The 17,915-nt window shown below is 36.2% G+C and overlaps 1 protein-coding gene across 1 annotated transcript; it reads right to left on the bottom strand.

Annotated features, from left to right (window-relative positions):
* Positions 1-1,013: 1,013 nt before the first annotated feature.
* On the bottom strand, positions 1,014-17,280 carry si:ch73-173p19.1. Its single transcript, XM_048174513.1, has 17 exons — positions 17,124-17,280; positions 16,172-16,278; positions 15,932-16,065; positions 15,532-15,692; positions 13,611-13,769; positions 13,054-13,519; positions 12,695-12,796; positions 9,428-9,518; positions 9,054-9,271; positions 8,729-8,971; positions 7,662-7,760; positions 7,107-7,300; positions 6,658-6,832; positions 6,406-6,562; positions 3,362-3,515; positions 3,130-3,241; positions 1,014-3,047 (listed from the first exon to the last, which is right to left on the bottom strand). The coding sequence occupies exons 1-17, from the start codon at positions 17,136-17,138 to the stop codon at positions 2,848-2,850; spliced, it is 2,787 nt and encodes a 928-aa protein (XP_048030470.1). The 5' UTR covers positions 17,139-17,280; the 3' UTR covers positions 1,014-2,847.
* Between the last annotated feature and the right edge of the window lie 635 nt (positions 17,281-17,915).

Here is a 17,915-nt window from a genome sequence, read left to right as displayed (position 1 = left end):
AAATTAAAGACATGTTTACAATAACACTGAGCGCGTGCATCTCCACGTTATGGTAAGAGGCGTGACCTTTCCGGGCAAGGTTCGCTAAGCTGCTGTCGAATCACAACACAGGAACCGCTGGCACAATCAGAACTCGTTACGTATTTCTGAAGGAGGGACTTCATAGAACAAGGAAGTCATCAGCCCGTTTTTATGACAGTGGAAACAGCGGTATACAGATAAGTAAATTATGTGAAAAATACTGTGTTTTTTTACACGAGAAACATGAACACATGTTATATTGCACACTATAAACACAATCAAAGCTTCAAAAAACCACGAAAAACGGGACCTTTAATTGTCTCTCCCACATTAAAAAATATTAAAGGGGTCATGAACTGCATTTTTTTTTTTAAAAATATGTTCTCTGAGGTCCACTTATAATGTTATCAACATATTTACTTCAAAACACATCATTTAGAAGTAATAAACTATTTTCTATCCTGTTTTTGACTCCGCATTACTCGTGTGAAATTGTTTTTAAAACTTCCGATGTTGAAAAATATCTCGTTTCACAGAAGAGGCATTGATGTAGAAGTAAGCATTGATCTGATTCTGCAAAGGGGGTCTTTCGTTGCACTAAGACGTTATAATGTGACAAAATCGGAAAGGAGTCGTTCTGATAGCTTGGTTTCAATCAAAAAAATGAAACTTACAGGATGTTTTTATAGTACAATGACCTCTTATATAATAAAAGATCAAGGAAAATTTAGTTCTCAATTCATGACCCTTTAAATAAAAATAAACGCCATATCTCGGCAACTCATTTTTAAACAATTTAAGTGATCCACCAAGAGCTCCTTGGCCTGATTTATATTTAAATCTTTAAAACATTTTGCATTAATTAAATTTAAGTAGACCTACAGTATAACAAACAGTATATAAATATATATATACACACACACACACACACACACACATATAAAACATTTTATTTATAGAGTTGTCTTAAAATGAAAAGGCTAAAGAAACCATTGCAAAATGTAGCTTTTATTAACGCTGTGAACTTAAAGTATAAAATATTATTAGGCCATCCTAGTTGCCTGTAAAATAAACTGTACAAGCACATGTAATATAGGAAAAGACTGCAAACTATGTGGAGCAGACACTCATAAGAGGTGGTATTCTGTGAATTTGTGTTAGTTGCTTCCCTAATGAATTGTGAAATGTTTGTATACTTGCACATCGCTACGTTACCTATACAGGATGTACAGAACTAACCTTTTCTAAAACAGCAAACTGTGTTAATGTCTGACAGGAAATACTGACAGGAACATATATGTTGGAGATTCATGGCATTTTAAATAAACATGAAAAGACGCTACTGTGTTTATGATGCAGCATTGACTGGCTCCTGAGTTCTGAATGTAAAAACCAGGGTTTTGTGTCTATTTTCATTTCAATTCAGACTAGACAACTGTTATAAACAAGAAAGCATTTGACAGTTTCGACAAACCCTCGCATCATATCAAGACAGAACGGCATCATGCATTCAAGGTATGTTTATAATTTAGAACTTGACAATGTTTTGTTAATACATAGACCTTTTAGACCTCCAGATATGGTTGAGATCTTTATGTTTTCATATTTTTAAATGTTATTGCATTCAAATGCATAAAGGTACAGTACACCACAAATGCATACAGAAACAGTCGAACGCCAATGCTTTGTTATGCCTGTGATGATGCTCTTCATTTGTTTTGTTTTTCACAATTCACTTCATAACTGTATCGGTATCATATCAGAACTGTGTAAGTTAAAGACAGATGTATGTTAGTGTAAACCTGGATCCAGTTAATGCCGTTAGACTAATAAATCCTCTATTTAAAAAAAAAAAAAAGATACTAATAAACTAATAAGTCCAACATGAATGCGCATGTAGGAGTCGAAGTGAAACTTCTGCTAACATGCCAGTAAAATGACAGACTTTGGCATGTAATTTCTTAACTAAATAAAAAAAACACTTAAAAGGTACAGTAAGCGATTTCTGAGAAACGCTGTTGAAAGTGGATCGGGCCGAGCACCAAAACAGATGTAGCCAATCAGCAGTAAGGGGCATATACACTCTTTAGGTGGGAGGTACCTGTGTTGCATAGCGTGTTGGTGGATTTGGGGGCGGAGCTATTAAGATTTTGGGTAGGAGCGTGTTTGTTTTGGTGATTTTTAAATATCAACAGTGTTTCTCAGAAATCGCTTACTGCCCCTTTAAATGCACTTTCATTGTCCAAGAAGACTTTCCACTTAAATCAATCATACAGAGCATTTATCCAAAATATATTCACATAAAATCTAAGGTGTCATTCATTTTTTAAAATAAAAATATCAAGGTCATGCACGAATCCTCGATGTAAAAGATTCGGATACTTCTACATTTGTCATGCAAACTGTTGATTATCAATATTTGAGCATCGTTCTTACTAAATTATAATACCGCCTTATGTCTCTTGACGCGGTTTTGCACTGTATTACAAGTGGTCTTTATTTTTTAATGATATTTCATTCACTTTATTTTACAAAAAATGCAAAATGTCCACAGAAAATAGAAATTTGAAGTGTGCATATCCATGGCACATTTAAAGTTCCTTTTACAGACAAAACGCAGATTAAATATGAACATTTATTCATAACGCTAACGAATTTTGTGTAACCACATTCAGAAAATAATAGTTTCAACTTGATTGTCGAACCCAAGTGAGACTGTAGTGCTACTTTATGGAAAAAGGAAGCTCCGAATACTCTTTCCATTGAGAAACAGCTGAAGGGTACTATGGCCATCTGTGAGTTTTCTGTGAATACGAACAAATAAAACTAGGATCGTGTGGTGTTGTTGCCATTATCGTTATCGTCGTCGTCCGACTGTTGGTCTGGAGGTATGACGCGGGTATGACTGGCTCGTACGCTGCTCAGATGAGGGCAGGTGGAGATCAGGTTGGCAATGCCAATGAGAGTTACACCTGTGCCGTCCAGGTTCACTTGACTCAACTGCATACGACACAAGAATTTCAGACCTGAGAAATAAAACACATTATGTTAGAGATGTTTCTTTTATACTAGAAAATGATATAATATGAATAAACCTACACAACGTACCGTGATCTGTGATTCTGGTTCTGCTGAGGTTGAGTTTCAGCAGCTGTGGACAGTGAACCACACCTTGTCTGATCACTGTATCGCCAACCTGTGTACTGGCCAAACCCAACACCTACAAAACCAACATGGAAGTTGAAGCCATGCATATTCATTGCCATACTGTCTTTTTTGATCAGTTTAATGCATCCTTGCTGAATAAAAGTAAAACATTTATTTTATTTAAATACTGTACCTGCAGATGCGGTAAGTGCGTGATCAAGGCTGCAACGCCCCTGCTGGTGACGGCAGTCCGGTCGAGACACAGTTCCTGGAGTTCTTTTAGACTGACCAATCCCTGCAGCCCACTGTCACTCACTTGAGTGTTGCTAAGAGACAGCTTCTTCAACCTATCAGGTAAAAAGGGGTGTGGTTTTCATTACCATCTTTGGTAATTAAATAATATTGCTCAACTGAAATAGCAAAATTAATTGCAAATTAAAGGTCTGTTCATACCAACAGCAAAACAAAAAAGCACTAGTCATTGCTTTACTACAGGAAACAATCTGTTAGATGATACAAATTAATTTCACCCAAAAATGAAAATTATAATGGGAGTGATTATAGGATGAGATTTTGAAGTCCAAGAAAGTGTATCCATCGATCATAAACGTACTCCACGCATCTCCGGGGGGTTAATAAAGGCCTTCTGAAGTGAATCAATGTGTTTGTGTAAGACAAATATCCTTATTTAAAACTTCATAAAGTAAAATAATGAGCTTCTGGTGCGACAGCCATACACATTCGACTTACAACGACATGATGCGTTTTACTTTTGGGCTTCAAAATCTCATCCTCCAATCACTTCCATTATAAAGAGCCAGGATATTTTTAATATAACTCAGATTGTGTTCGTCTGAAAGAAGAAAGTCATATACAACAATTATGGCTTGAGGGTGAGTAAATTAATTTTCACTTTTTGGGTGAACTATTCCTTTAATTAATGACATAGCAATATATTGCAGTGTAATCACTTGTTTTTGCTCAGAATGCCAAAAAAAAAAAAAAAACTGTATTGGTCGGTGTTTTATCTCCAAACAAATAAAGGACAAAAAAAATATATATTTGCTGCCTGACAAAAATGAATAAATAGTGTGAATAGGTTCATAAGAAGAATGTTTGGTTTGTAGATGTAATTGTTTCATGGCACATATTTGCTCTGGGTGTGAATAGATTGTTACACATAAATCAGTGTTCCCACAATTTCTGACCAAAGAATTTCCATGCCTTTTCCAGCTGTTTGTAATGACCGAACAAGGGATTTTTAAAAATCACTAAAGTAAAGAGTAAATTCTAGCTGAAGAAAGAGACAATCATTTATTTCCATGACTTTTCCAGGCCTGAAAATCACACTTTTGAAATCCTCTAATATTTCCAGGATTTTCAGGACTGTGGGAAATCAGGGTTCCCACAACCGGGGCCTGAATCTTTTTGCCAAACCTGCCAATGGCTGGTGACTTAAGAAAATTTACCAGCCAGATATATTTTTTTACCAGCCATGAAACATAGATTAATCCTTATTAAAGTTACAAATGTTATTCAGTCTAGAGCAGTGAGTGATTTTTCTTTGTCTTTTGCTGTTTGATTAACTTTAATGACACAAACAGCAGCAGGAATATTAGGCTGCTGTCACTTTAAGAGCCAATGCAGCACGGATCCAATATACTGATACACATGTGTTTTCTTTCTCAGCTGTTTACGTTCACTTAAGACTATGTTTACGAGGAGGATACTTGCCAAGATGGCCATTTTAACATAATTTTGTTTGAATATGTCTGTTCAAGTGAAAGCAGACGTGAAAGAGAGATCAGTTCAGTATTCACATGCTGAGACGTGGATTTCTGGCTTCAGTAATGAGTAACGAATTCCCTTTCACATCTTATGCTTGAATATTTCAGCTGGCAAAGTTTAAAGGTGCCGTAGAACGTCTTTTCAAAAGATGTAATATAAGTCTAAGGTGTCCCCTGAATGTGTCTGTGAAGTTTCAGCTCAAAATACCCCATAGATTTATTTTAATTAATTTTTTTAACTGCCTATTTTGAGGCATCATTAACTATGCACCAATTCAGGCTGTGCGGCCCCTTTAAATCTCTTGCTCCCTGCCCTCCCGAGCTCTCGACTATAAGTGCAGTTATACAGTGCATAAACAAAGTTCACAGCTAATATAACCCTCAAATGGATCTTTACAAGATGTTCGTCCTTCATGCTGCATGCATGCATCGATTCCTGGGAGTATAGTATTTATTTGGATGTTTACATTTGAATGAGTTTGAGGCTATATGCTCCGTGGCTAAAGCTAACATTACACACTGTTGGAGAGATTTATAAAGAATGAAGTTATGTTTATGAATTATACAGACTGCAAGTGTTTAATAATGAAAATAGCGACGGCTCTCTTGTCTCCGTGAATACAGTAAGAAACAATGGTAACTTTAACCACATTTAACAGTATATTAGCAACATGCTAACGAAACATTTAGAAAGACAATTTACAAATATCACTAAAAATATCATGTTATCATGGATCATGTCGGTTATTATTGCTCCATCTGCCATTTTTCGCTATTGTTCTTGCTTGCTTACCTAGTCTGATGATTCAGCTGTGCAGATCCAGACGTTAATACTGGCTGCCCTTGTCTAATGCCTTGAACATGAGCTGACATATGCAAATATTAGGGGGCGTACATATTAATGACCCCGACTGTTACGTTACAGTCAGTGTTATGTTGAGATTTGCCTGTTTTTTGGAGGTCTTTTAAACAAATTAGACTTATATAAGAAGGAGGAAACAATGGTGTTTGAGACTCAACGCATGTCTTTTTCATGTACTGAACTCTTGTTATTCAACTATGCTGAGGTAAATTCAATTTTTGATTCTAGGGCACCTTTAAACTTTCACTGGCCTGTCAACTGTCATTCGTGTTCATGTTCTAACAATATTGCACTGTTGGAATTCCTAAAAATGTTACCGGCCAACTGGCGATTCACACCCTTTCATATACTCACCAACACCGATTTTTACCTGCATTTGGCACTTGGCGAGTGTTAATTTTAGGCACTGACTACAACCATTTTAAATGTGGCCAGTGATTTCATAAATAACTGTAAGTAAGCCTATTTCAGCATTAACAGATTTTGCAAGGTTGCATTACACCAAATTAAACAAGAACAAAGGCTGCTTTCCTCTTTTGATTTACTACTTAGACACCTTTGGACTCATGGCTTTGCTTAAAGCTCTACCTCGTCATGCCGGCAAGCTGCATAATGCCGCGGTCTGTGAGCTGAGTGTAGTCGGTCAGATCTAGCTCTAAGAGCAAAGCCTGTCTGGAGAGAAATAAAAGTCCAGCGTCCGTCACACAGTGTCTGCCAGGCAGGGTGAGCTGGGTGAGCCTCAGGCCTGTATGGAAGAATCAAACAATGTAATCACTAAAGCCCCACACAGGACTACATGACTTGCATTCTGGACTGAAATAAATTTCCATCTGGCTGCACCTGAAATGATCTCCAGCGTGTGGTTTCCATCCGTGACCGGTATGCCAGCCAGGCTGAGAGCTGATAGGCTGGGGTGGGTTGCTAGGCACTGGAGAGAATTTTCTCGTACACCTGTGCCGTCCAGGTGAAGCGTCTGCAAGTTTCGAAGCTCTGCGAGTGCAGAGACATCACTCACCTGAAGGCATAAAGAGACAAAAGCTAAATATAGGATAAACATATAGTGAAGTCCAAAATCAACCTTAAAAACAAGCCCTGTAACAGCTTTATGACTTTGAGATTGTGCAAGCTCATTACAATACAGTATACTGTGTATATATTTACACTATAGTTCAAAAGTTTGGGGTCAGTGAGATTTTTTTTCTTAAGAAATGTATCATTTTATTCAGTAAGCGTGCATTAAATTGATCAAAAGTGAAAATGTAACATATATATCTTAAAAATGATATTACCTTGGTGTGTTTAATACTAAGCATTCGTAGTTGTGGCACACATGTGGGCAGTGCTCTCAATGTGCTCTCTGTGATGGCTGTCTGATTCAGGCTGAGCTGACACAGCGCAGAGGAACCTGACTGCAGATACATCAGCAGACCTGCATCGCTTACTTTGGTCTGGTCCAGAGCCAGGAATGTGAGATTGCGGAGTCCTGAGATCAGACAGAAAGAGATGACGCATTTCTAAATGTTAATCGCTTATGGATGCTACAGTAAGGCCCTGTCCCAAACAGCACACTTCATGTGCACTTGCAGTCTTGCAATGGTCGCCGTGTTCACGCGTCTGTTGAGTCCAATAGGGTGTTGCATTTGTCATTTTAGGTTTTGTGTGCGGACAATTTGCACCCTCTGTGCACTTTTGCCAAACCCACAGTGAAGCGAGATCCACAGCAGACTTCTACCCGACAGTCAAAGCAGCATTACGTCAAAAAATTGTAGATTCGGAGGAAGATCACAAGGGCTTAGGGTTCCATTTGGGACAGGGCTTATGTGGTTTCCGACACACCGTCTCACCTGCGATATGCTGCATGCAGCTGTCTGTTAGTTTGCTACAAGATGACAGGTTGAGATGCTGGAGTTTTGAGAGGTTGGACAAAACAGAAAGGCCGGCATCTGAAATATGAAAAAAGAAATGAGGATCTTACAGTTTTACAAAAATTTTTACAAGCAATTTAATATGCCTATGAATACAAAAAATGTGTCAGATAGAATTTTTCGCAGAAAGAAATGCCATATTTGGTCATATTTCACCCCTCAATTTTGGTTAAAAAAAATGAAGCCTATTTTTAGGATCATTAAAGATTTTTAATATTATTGTTTTTATTATGGTTATGACAATTAAGCATATTTACCCCCAAATTCTCATTACCATAATGCAAAAATAAAAAATCTCATAACTTTACAGATAGTCACCACACATTTATAGTAATGAATATCATCTTGTTCAGATATTTGTTTACAACAAATACAATGACTGTAGTACAATTTAATATTAATTGCGCTATATTTATATTGCAAGTTATTAAAAATATTAATTATTTACTGATAACAACATGGTATATTAATAAAAAAAAAGTATTAGAATAGTATTAGTATTAGATTAACATTCAAATTATTATTAGTATTATTACTACTACATATTTATTCATATTAATGTATTTATTATATTATATTATTATATAGATATTGTAATGATATATCTTTGATAATCTATCTTTAAAAATTCTATAAATATGTGAGCATGTATGTATATGTACACACATGCACACACAAACATTTATATACACTACCATTCAAAAGTTTTGGTTCTGTAAGTGTATATACCCATATATACACACATATATATATATATATATATATATATATATATATAAACAAACATGATTTTGGAGTAAATATCCTTTTTATTGTCATGAAAGGCCATAATGTAATGCAAAAAATGCAAAAAAAAATAAATGTATACAAATTTTTTTTTTTATTATTTATTAAAATTTTATTAAAAAAATGTTTTTGTTTTTCTTTAGATTTGTATAGGGTGAAAAACAGTCTGGTAATTTCTTTTTAGTGAGATTCTCACACACCTGTGATGAGTGGAGAGTTGACGAAGCTGAGATGTTTGAGACAGGAAAATGCCCTTAGTTGTCGCAGCAGCTCATTGGTGGTGTACGGGTAGCAGTTTAGGACAAACTTCTGCAGCGGGCAGCCGAAGAACAGCTCCAGCGTACGTGGTCGGAGTAATCGCTCACGTGCCATGTGAGCCAACAAGAGTTCGGCCAGCTCTGGGGTCAAACACGCCAGGCTACTGCTGTACTGCATGCTGGGAGCTGAGAGAACAAGATTATGATTAATGGCTTGTCATAAGCACTCATCAGATTAGTAAACAACACTAATTGGTCTCTTTCAGACCTGTCATGAGGAAAACGGTGGCCCTGGTGGCCATTGAGCAGAGAGAGGGCACGCGGGGGGTCTTGAAGGCTTTTTTGGGGGGTGAGGGCTGCCCGTGTGGTGACTGCTGCTCGTCGTGATGGGCGGCTCTCTGTAAACGCTCTACCGCTGCTTGACCCGCAGCTCCACGCAATGCACGGCCTTCCTCAGGGTCTGCTGGGTCAACAGGCTCCGCCTCCCTGCAACACACAACCAATTACAGACACCAAATCACGACCTTCATATATTTTAAGGACAATGTACACAGGTTTTTCATTCTTACATTTATTTGCATACTGAATTGTGGTATTTTTATGAAGCTCTAAATAATAAGCCCTTAATTTCACATGTCCTACCTGAGTCTGTTGCCCTGTTCCGGCCAGTGATGTCTCGGCTCCAGTCCTCCTCTTCCCCTGTTCTCCAGGAAGAAGGGCAACCGTGGCAGTCCTGCCGGAGTGAGAGACACAGACAATTTGCATCAAGTATTTGGAGTTATGGTTAAACCCCCACAAAAGCTTTAGATTTTAATAGGTTTTTTCATATCAGAACAAGAAAACAGGTTTCCCACATGACTTTTTCTAGTCATTCATGATTATTAACGGATAAGGATTTTGAAAATCATTTTTATAGAGTCTGCACTCTAAAAGGACATTTTTTAGTATATATTTTAGAAATTAATATATCAAATATACAAATATTTTGGAGCTGAGCATAACAGACTTTTAAATTGTTAAAAAAAAAAATCAAATAAATGCTGCTCTTTTGAACTTTCTATTCATCCTGAAAAAATGTATAAAGGTTTCTTTCCACAAAAATATTAAGAAATTATACAGTACAGTCCAAAAGTTTGGAACCACTTTTTTGTTTAAAAGAAGTTTCGTCTGCTCACCAAGGCTACATTTATTTAATTAAAAATACAGTAAAAAACAGTAATATTGTGAAATATTATTACAATTTAAAATAACTGTTTTCTATTTGAATATATTTCACAAAGTAATTTATTCCTGTGATGGCAAAGCTGAATTTTCAGCATCATTACTCCAGTCTTCAGTGTCACATGATCCTTCAGAAATCATTCTAATATGCTGATTTGCTGCTTATGATTATTTTCAATGTTGAAAACAGTTGTGTACTTTTTTTCAGGATTCCTTGATGAATAGAAAGTTCAAAAGAACAGCATTTATCTGAAATACAAAGCTTCTGTAGCATTATACACTACCGTTCAAAAGTTTGGGGTCAGTAAGAATTTTTATTTTTATTTTTTTGAAAAGAAATTAAAGAAATGAATACTTTTATTCAGAAAGGATGCATTAAATCAATCAAAAGACATTTATAATGTTACAAAAGATTAGATTTCAGATAAACACTGTTCTTTTGAACTTTCTATTCATCAAATAATCCTGAAAAAAAATATTGTACACAAATATTTTGTACAATTGTACACATTAAATGTTTCTTGAGCAGCAGATCAGCATATTAGAATGATTTCTGAAGGATCATGTGACACTGAAGACTGGAGTAATGATGCTGAAAATTCAGCTTTGCATCACAGGAATAAATTACTTTGTGAAATATATTCAAATAGAAAACAGTTATTTTAAATTGTAATAATATTTCACAATATTACTGTTTTTACTGTATTTTTAATTAAATAAATATAGCCTTGGTGAGCAGACGAAACTTCTTTTAAAAACATTAAAAATCTTAGTGGTTCCAAACTTTTGGACTGTACTGTATATATAAGAAAAGTTTCTTGAGCATCAAACTAATTTCTGTGACATGAAGAAATATATGCATAGTATAATATAGTATATTATAAATGTTTGATATGTTCAAACAAACATTTACATTTTAAGATTACATAAATTATCTTTACTTTTAATGATTGTATTAATTTAAATAACTATTAATCCCAATTTAAAAATATCCTGATATTTCAAATGTTTCTCATGACTGATGTATCGTTAAAACAACAACAACAACAAAAAAGAACAATTTACAATTATTTACTTGTAAGATCCATAAGCACATCAAGTAAACAAATTAAATTTAAATTGCACCTCGTTACTACCAAATTAAGCAAGCATTCAATTACACAGCCTCAATATCTAAACAGTTGCACTGGAAGGAACCGCATATTAAGCTAATTACCGTATATTAGCATGTTCACAGGCTGCCCGCTAAACCAATCCAGCTGTAATTAATTCCTGTGTGTCTCTCGTGTACAAATTAACATATGATGATCTCCCCTGTCGACTTCACAGCATCTTAAAAGGATGTCCAAAGCTGCTTTCTCTCCCAGCGTGTCTGAAACTTGCAGTGCAAAGCGCCGGTATGTTCGAGCGTAAGCAGGTCTAACACATGAACAGAACAGGCTTGCTTGATTGTTGCACGTTCATTATTTGAAAGAGGTGAATGGGCACTTATAACCAGGTCTAAACTAGGACAAGTAAGGGTATTCACCTCTTACTCAATATGGACTTCCTGGTGATTCTCACACTTTGGTCACTCATTAAAGACCCAACGCAGGGTTACTGAACAAAGATCTGCGATTCAGTCTGAACTGAGCAAAGAAGTCCAAAGGCAGCAATACTGGGATTGTTTCAGATCAATAATCCACTATTATGAGAACATTACCCTAACTTAAAGGGTTAGTTCACCCAAAATTGAAAATCATGTCGTTCCACACCTGTAAGACCTTCGTTCATCTTCAGAACACAAATGAAGATCTTTTTGATAAATCTGATAGATTTCTGTTCCTCCATAAACAGCTACATAACTACCACTTTGACACCTCAAAAAGTTCATAAAGAGATCTTACGGGTTTGGAACGACATGAGGGTGAGTAAATGATGACAGAATTTTTGGGTGAACTAACCCTTTAAGAATTAATATTCAAGGAATGTTCTTTTTAGGTTTTATATTTAAAAAACCAAAAACATTCTCAGAACGTTCTGAGAACCAAAGCTGGGATGAGAATGTGTCTATTTGATTAAAATCACTCCTAAACTAATAGTTTTAGTCAGGCATATACTTCCATTTATTTCATAAAGTAAGCTTTTGCAGAATCATGAAGAGTGACCTTCAGTGAGAGCTGATAAATCTCCAGATTAATGTTGGCAGACTGTTTATTCTTTACCATTCCTATCCTTCTTCTGCTTCCTTTGAGAGATCATGGCCTTTTCTGATTCGGTGGAGTCCAGAAAGCAGTGTACATGGCTCTTTAGGACTTTCATATCAACATCTTTGGTTTACGGCCTCATAAGGAATTCACTTTGAATGTGACTTAAAGTGCTCGTTTTATCTCTGATGGTTTGCAGAGTTTCATCCAAAGCAGAGTTGATTATAATCTTGACTTTTGCCACGTTTTAGAAGTGCCATTATTGCTCATACTTGAACAAACCCCAAAACCTTAGTATTAAACTTCAGCACCTAACTCATGCTGCAACGTTTGTGCTACAAACATGAATAGTACCTAAATAGTACCTATCAAACAATAAAAAAGGTTGGTAAAATCTCATAGATACACAGGGGAAGGAGGTGAGCCATATCTAGAGACCATATGTCACAGAGACTTTGGACTCTTTTTACCTTGGCAACTATCAAGAACAACCGTTATATACCGTTGAGATGAAATGGAGGTACAGCTTCGTCTTCTGGTTGCTCCTCGTTTTCCAAATGTTCTTCCTCTTCTGCATCACCTTGCACCAGTTTCTGGCCTCGTCCTATCAGAAGAAAATGCAAGAAAAGTAAGATTTGTGTAGAGCAGGGTTAATTATTGTTAACTAAAACTATTAAAAACATTTTAGCTGATTTCTGTTAATAAATTAAAATATTTTTAAAAAATGGAAACAATAAAAATGACAAAAGCACATAACAAAATGACTAAATATTAAACTAAAATTAAAACATAAATTGAAAATATAAAAACATATGCATGAAAATTATAATAGAAATTATTAAATTATATAAATTATCTAACCCCAATAGTGAGTGGGTCCAGACAATGGAGGTCCGACCCCAGGAATCCCAGCATACCCCACTGCTTCCTCCCACAGCTGATGGGGCAAAGGTGGGGGCACCTCCAGTTCCTCTAAATCTCCGGCCTCCACTTGGGGTGGCTCATTGGGCGGTGCCACCGGCTCTTCCCGTGGCTCCACCTCCGCCTCCGGCTGTCCTACAACAGCCAATCGGGATGCTGGACTGGGCGGGTCCTGAGGTGTCTCGGGTGGAGTGGTCTGTATGCAAAGTGCAGCGTTGGGGGTCAGTCCCAGAGACCGGAGGGAGCAGGTTAGCTCAGTTTCACCGAAGCGCTTGCGAGGAAACCCTTGCAGGAGGGAGAAGGCGGGTAGTGAAGGGTGACGCCCGGCAATGTACTCGACGACGTGACTTAAGGGAGTATCCGCAGGGAAACGCTCACGCATAGATTCCCCAGAGGGCAGACGGATCTGTAACAGACACAGACATGTCAGACAGGTTTGACGTCATACTAAATGGTAGTTCTTAGAAAGCAGAGGAAAAACACATGTGATCTCGCACCATGAGGATGCAGTGGTTGTCCATGCTCGTCTCCACACGTCCACCCAGTCTCTGTCCCTGTCCACTGGATGGAGAGGTCTCGGCTGTGGCTTCGGTTTGGGCCTTCTCCTGCTGACTGCGACGGTCCTCTGCTATCCTCTTCAGTACCAACTCACGCTCCTTATGAAAGGACAGAATGTTACTATACTGGGAACCAAAACTCAAAAAAAAAATAAAAATAAAATAACTTTCACTCAAACCCCCCTTGTTCACATTACTTAAAAAACTCATGTAAATACATGAACTTAATTTAACTGAGTTAAAAATGGGTATAAAACTAACTGAAATAAGTTTAAAGGTGCCATAGAATTGAAATTTGAATTTACCTTGGCATAGTTGAATAACAAGAGTTCAGTACATGGAAAAGACATACAGTGAGTTTCAAACACCATTGTTTCCTCCTTCTTATGTAAATTTGATTTGTTTAAAAGACCTCTGGAAAACAGGCGAATCTCAACTTAACACTGACTTTTACGTAACAGTCGGGATCATTAATATGTACGCCCCCAATATTTGCATATGCCAGCCCATGTTCAAGGCATTAGACAAGGGCAGCCAGTATTAACGTCTGGATGTGCACAGCTGAATCATCAGACTAGGTAAGCAAGCAAGAACAATAGCGAAAAATGGCAGATGGAGCAATAATAACTGACATGATCCATGATAACATGATATTTTTAGTGATATTTGTAAATTGTCTTTCTAAATGTTTCGTTAGCATGTTGCTAATGTACTGTTAAATGTGGTTGAAATTACCATCGTTTCTTACTGTATTCACGGAGACAAGAGCCGTCGCTATTTTCATTTTTAAACACTTGCAGTCTGTATAATTCATAAACACAACTTCATTGTTTATAAATCTCTCCAACAGTGTGTAATGTTACCTTTAGCCCATTAGCCACGGAGCACAGCCTCAAACTCATTCAGAATCAAATGTAAACATCCAAATAAATACTATACTCACATGATCTGATGCATGCATGCAGTATGCATGACGAACATTTTGTAAAGATCCATTTGAGGGTTATATTAGCTGTGTGAACTTTGTTTATGCGAGCTTGGGGCGGGGAGCGCGAGGATTTAAAGGGGCCGCAGCCTGAATCGGCGCATATTTAATGATGCTCCAAAAAAAAAAAAAAATCTATTCATGGGCACATTTAAGTAAAAGCACTAATTGCTAAATGAAAATAAAAAATAAATAAAATGATAATAATCTAAAACTGAATAAAAATATATTAAACCTAAATAAAAATATATTAAAAAAATAAAACTAATAAAAATGACAAAAGCACTTAATAAATTGATTGCTTGAGGTTATTTTCCTATGGTGACTAAATGAAAATTAGAAATGTTGCCATAATCATAATCGTATATTACATTAATTCTTATTTTATGAGCCATTTAAATAAATATATACATATATAATACATATGTAAGATATAATATATATAAACAATAAATTAACCAAATAATTCAAAAAATAAAATGATAAAAAGGTGATTAAAAACTGATTAAAATTTTTTTAATTGCTTGATTTCTTTGTGCTATACATATTAAATATTATTAATCATTTTTAGATAACAAACATATACATATATATATATATATTATTATTATATTGCTATATATACACTCTATATAGTTTTTAATGTTAAAATGAAATAAATACTGTAAAAATAATAAATAATTATTTTTTCCAATTTTAAACAGTCAATAGGTCACTTTCATTGTGTTGAATAGATCTGATTTTGTGTTCCAAAGAAGAAATTAAGACATTAAAATGGGTTTGGAATGACAGGGATGAGTAGATAACATTTTTGGGTGAACTAACCCTTGTTTATGGATCTTTACTGTAAAAATATGAAATCTTTCACTGATTCACCTGCTTCTTTTGCCTCTTCTCTGCCTGCACCTCCTGGGCCACTCGTTGCCTCTGCTGCTCGTGGAAGTTACTCTTATCCTGCTTGATCCGTGTTTCCAGGGGTGGATGCTCTTTTGCGGCAGGAGTGTTCACGGAAGGAGGTGCCAAGACCAAAGAAGGACCTAAAAGCAGAAGAAATCAGTTTCTGCATTCCTCTGCATTGCATAACACTTCAGAAACCTGTATTAACGTCTGCTAATGATCTGCAGCGCACTTTGCACAAAATAACATGACTTGTGAGTCACAGTTTATTTATACAGTAAATCACATTTCCCTTTCCCAGAAGAATCTTAACCCTCTTGTGAAAGAAGTCTGTTTGTCATACAAATGAGTAAATGAAAAAACAGTGCTGTTTATTTACCTGTTGCTTCAGACTGTGAGTTGTTGTTGTAGCAAAGAGCATCTTTGGGAGGGTTAAACGCAGAAAACGCCGTCTCTAGAGGGCCTGAAGGCTGCTTGACTAGTTTATGTCGTGGACTCCCACCCTGCAAGAGCCTTCAGAGCAAATGTGAGAGTAAATGAGAGGGCTGGTGCAGCTTTTACTATTCAGGACAGGTATATAAAGCAAAATGATGCATGTGACATCCTGAAAAACATTTACCATTCAGCTGCTTCTGGTACAGAGAAGAATCCGGCCTGCATCGCCGCCTGTATCTGGTCCTCAGTGAAGCCCATCTCAGTAAGAGTGCTGATGAACCCCCCTATGGTCTAGAAAACAAGAAAACAACATGAACTCCATTGCAAAGGTATTCTTTATTCATTCTGAGATATGAACACTTCATATTCTCATAGCATTGATTATGCACACAGTACTAATGCTGTCACCACTGATATCACATGATATCCCAGTGGACTTTACCTCCTTTAGTTTCATTTGATATTTTGAAACTGTCTGAGACAACATAAAATGCCTTTTTATATATAAGGTTGATTTACAAGCCATTAAAGTACTGTACTCTGAAAGCAATAATCTTTCATTTATATTACATAATGCTTAGTTGTGCATTCAAATAGTTAGAAATGTTATTAAAACCTCCATATTTTAATGTACATTCTCTACTGATCAGAGCATTTTAGATAAATGAAAGAGATTATAAATCTATCCCAACAATCCCTTGAACAACAGGAGCATGCATCAGTTCATATGCACATATTATTTATTTTCAAATTACTTTTATATCAATCTGATAACGTTGCACAGTGCGTGTCGACTTAGTTTTAACTACTTGAAGAACACTTAAAAATGAGATTGCATTTGTCATTAATCTATATTTGCACATGCATGCATATTGTTTTCAATAAAATTCTCAAGAGGCTTTCCTCGAGACCTAGGCCTACTTTCCATTTCCTTGTGATCTTAAAGAGTTACAGTAACAATGACTGTACAACCAAAAGCTTAACGAGACCATAAGAAAATGTTATACATGATGCTTGTCCATAGAAACTAATGTACTTGTCACAGTTTATCATGTTTTATCCATGTCGGGCAAGCTAATATAGCAATGAAATAAGCTTTAAAAAAACATTCTGAACGACTCTCATTAACCGCTTACCGATGTGGAGTCCATAACTGTATTCAATATCCTCAAAAATACTCGATATTGGGGTTTGTTGTCACTTTGCAGAAGGTGTTTATTGATTGTCCGCACAGTAGAATGGTGACCGCTTACGTCACGGGGTTTTTTCCGTCCTGACTGTACGCTCGACGCTGATTGGATGGCTGGCATTAGGAAACGCCCCTTAAGAACAGTCCCCACGGTAGCTGTACCTGTCAATCACAGCTCGTCTGAATGCGTTAAAGGAGCAGGCGCGTCTACGCAGTGGCGTTCAAACATATTTACCATTCATACGCTCGGTTAACGAAACACAGTTATCGTTTGTTTACTAAAAGCAACTAATTTCCATTTTTGCTATGAGTTATTTTTTATTTTTTCTGACATGTAATAAGTATTAGTGGCCGGCAGGTGTCACATTTGGTCACGCTTGGAACAAAATGAGGCCCTAATAAATAAATAATAAAGTAATTTTTTTTCAACAAAATGATCAGTGAAAGGATGTGCTTTACATTTAGAAAATGTTTAACTGTAAAAATTAATTTTATATGAGTTATTATTTTATTTTCCATTCATTTCAATGGGGTTTGCAACAATTTTACAAAAAAAAAGCATCAAAATACAGTTTAGACGTGTATAATTCTGCATTAAATAAGCACCAAACTTTAAAGGATTAGTTCACTTTCACATTTTTCACATTAAAATTTCCTGATAATTTACTCACCCCCATGTCTTCCAAGATGTTCATGTGTTTCTTTCTTCAGTCGAAAAGAAATTAAGGTTTTTGATGAA

This window comes from Megalobrama amblycephala, linkage group LG22, assembly GCF_018812025.1.
Source record: "Megalobrama amblycephala isolate DHTTF-2021 linkage group LG22, ASM1881202v1, whole genome shotgun sequence".
Taxonomy (NCBI): Eukaryota; Metazoa; Chordata; class Actinopteri; order Cypriniformes; family Xenocyprididae; genus Megalobrama; species Megalobrama amblycephala.
This window is presented reverse-complemented; position numbering and strand designations above follow the sequence as displayed.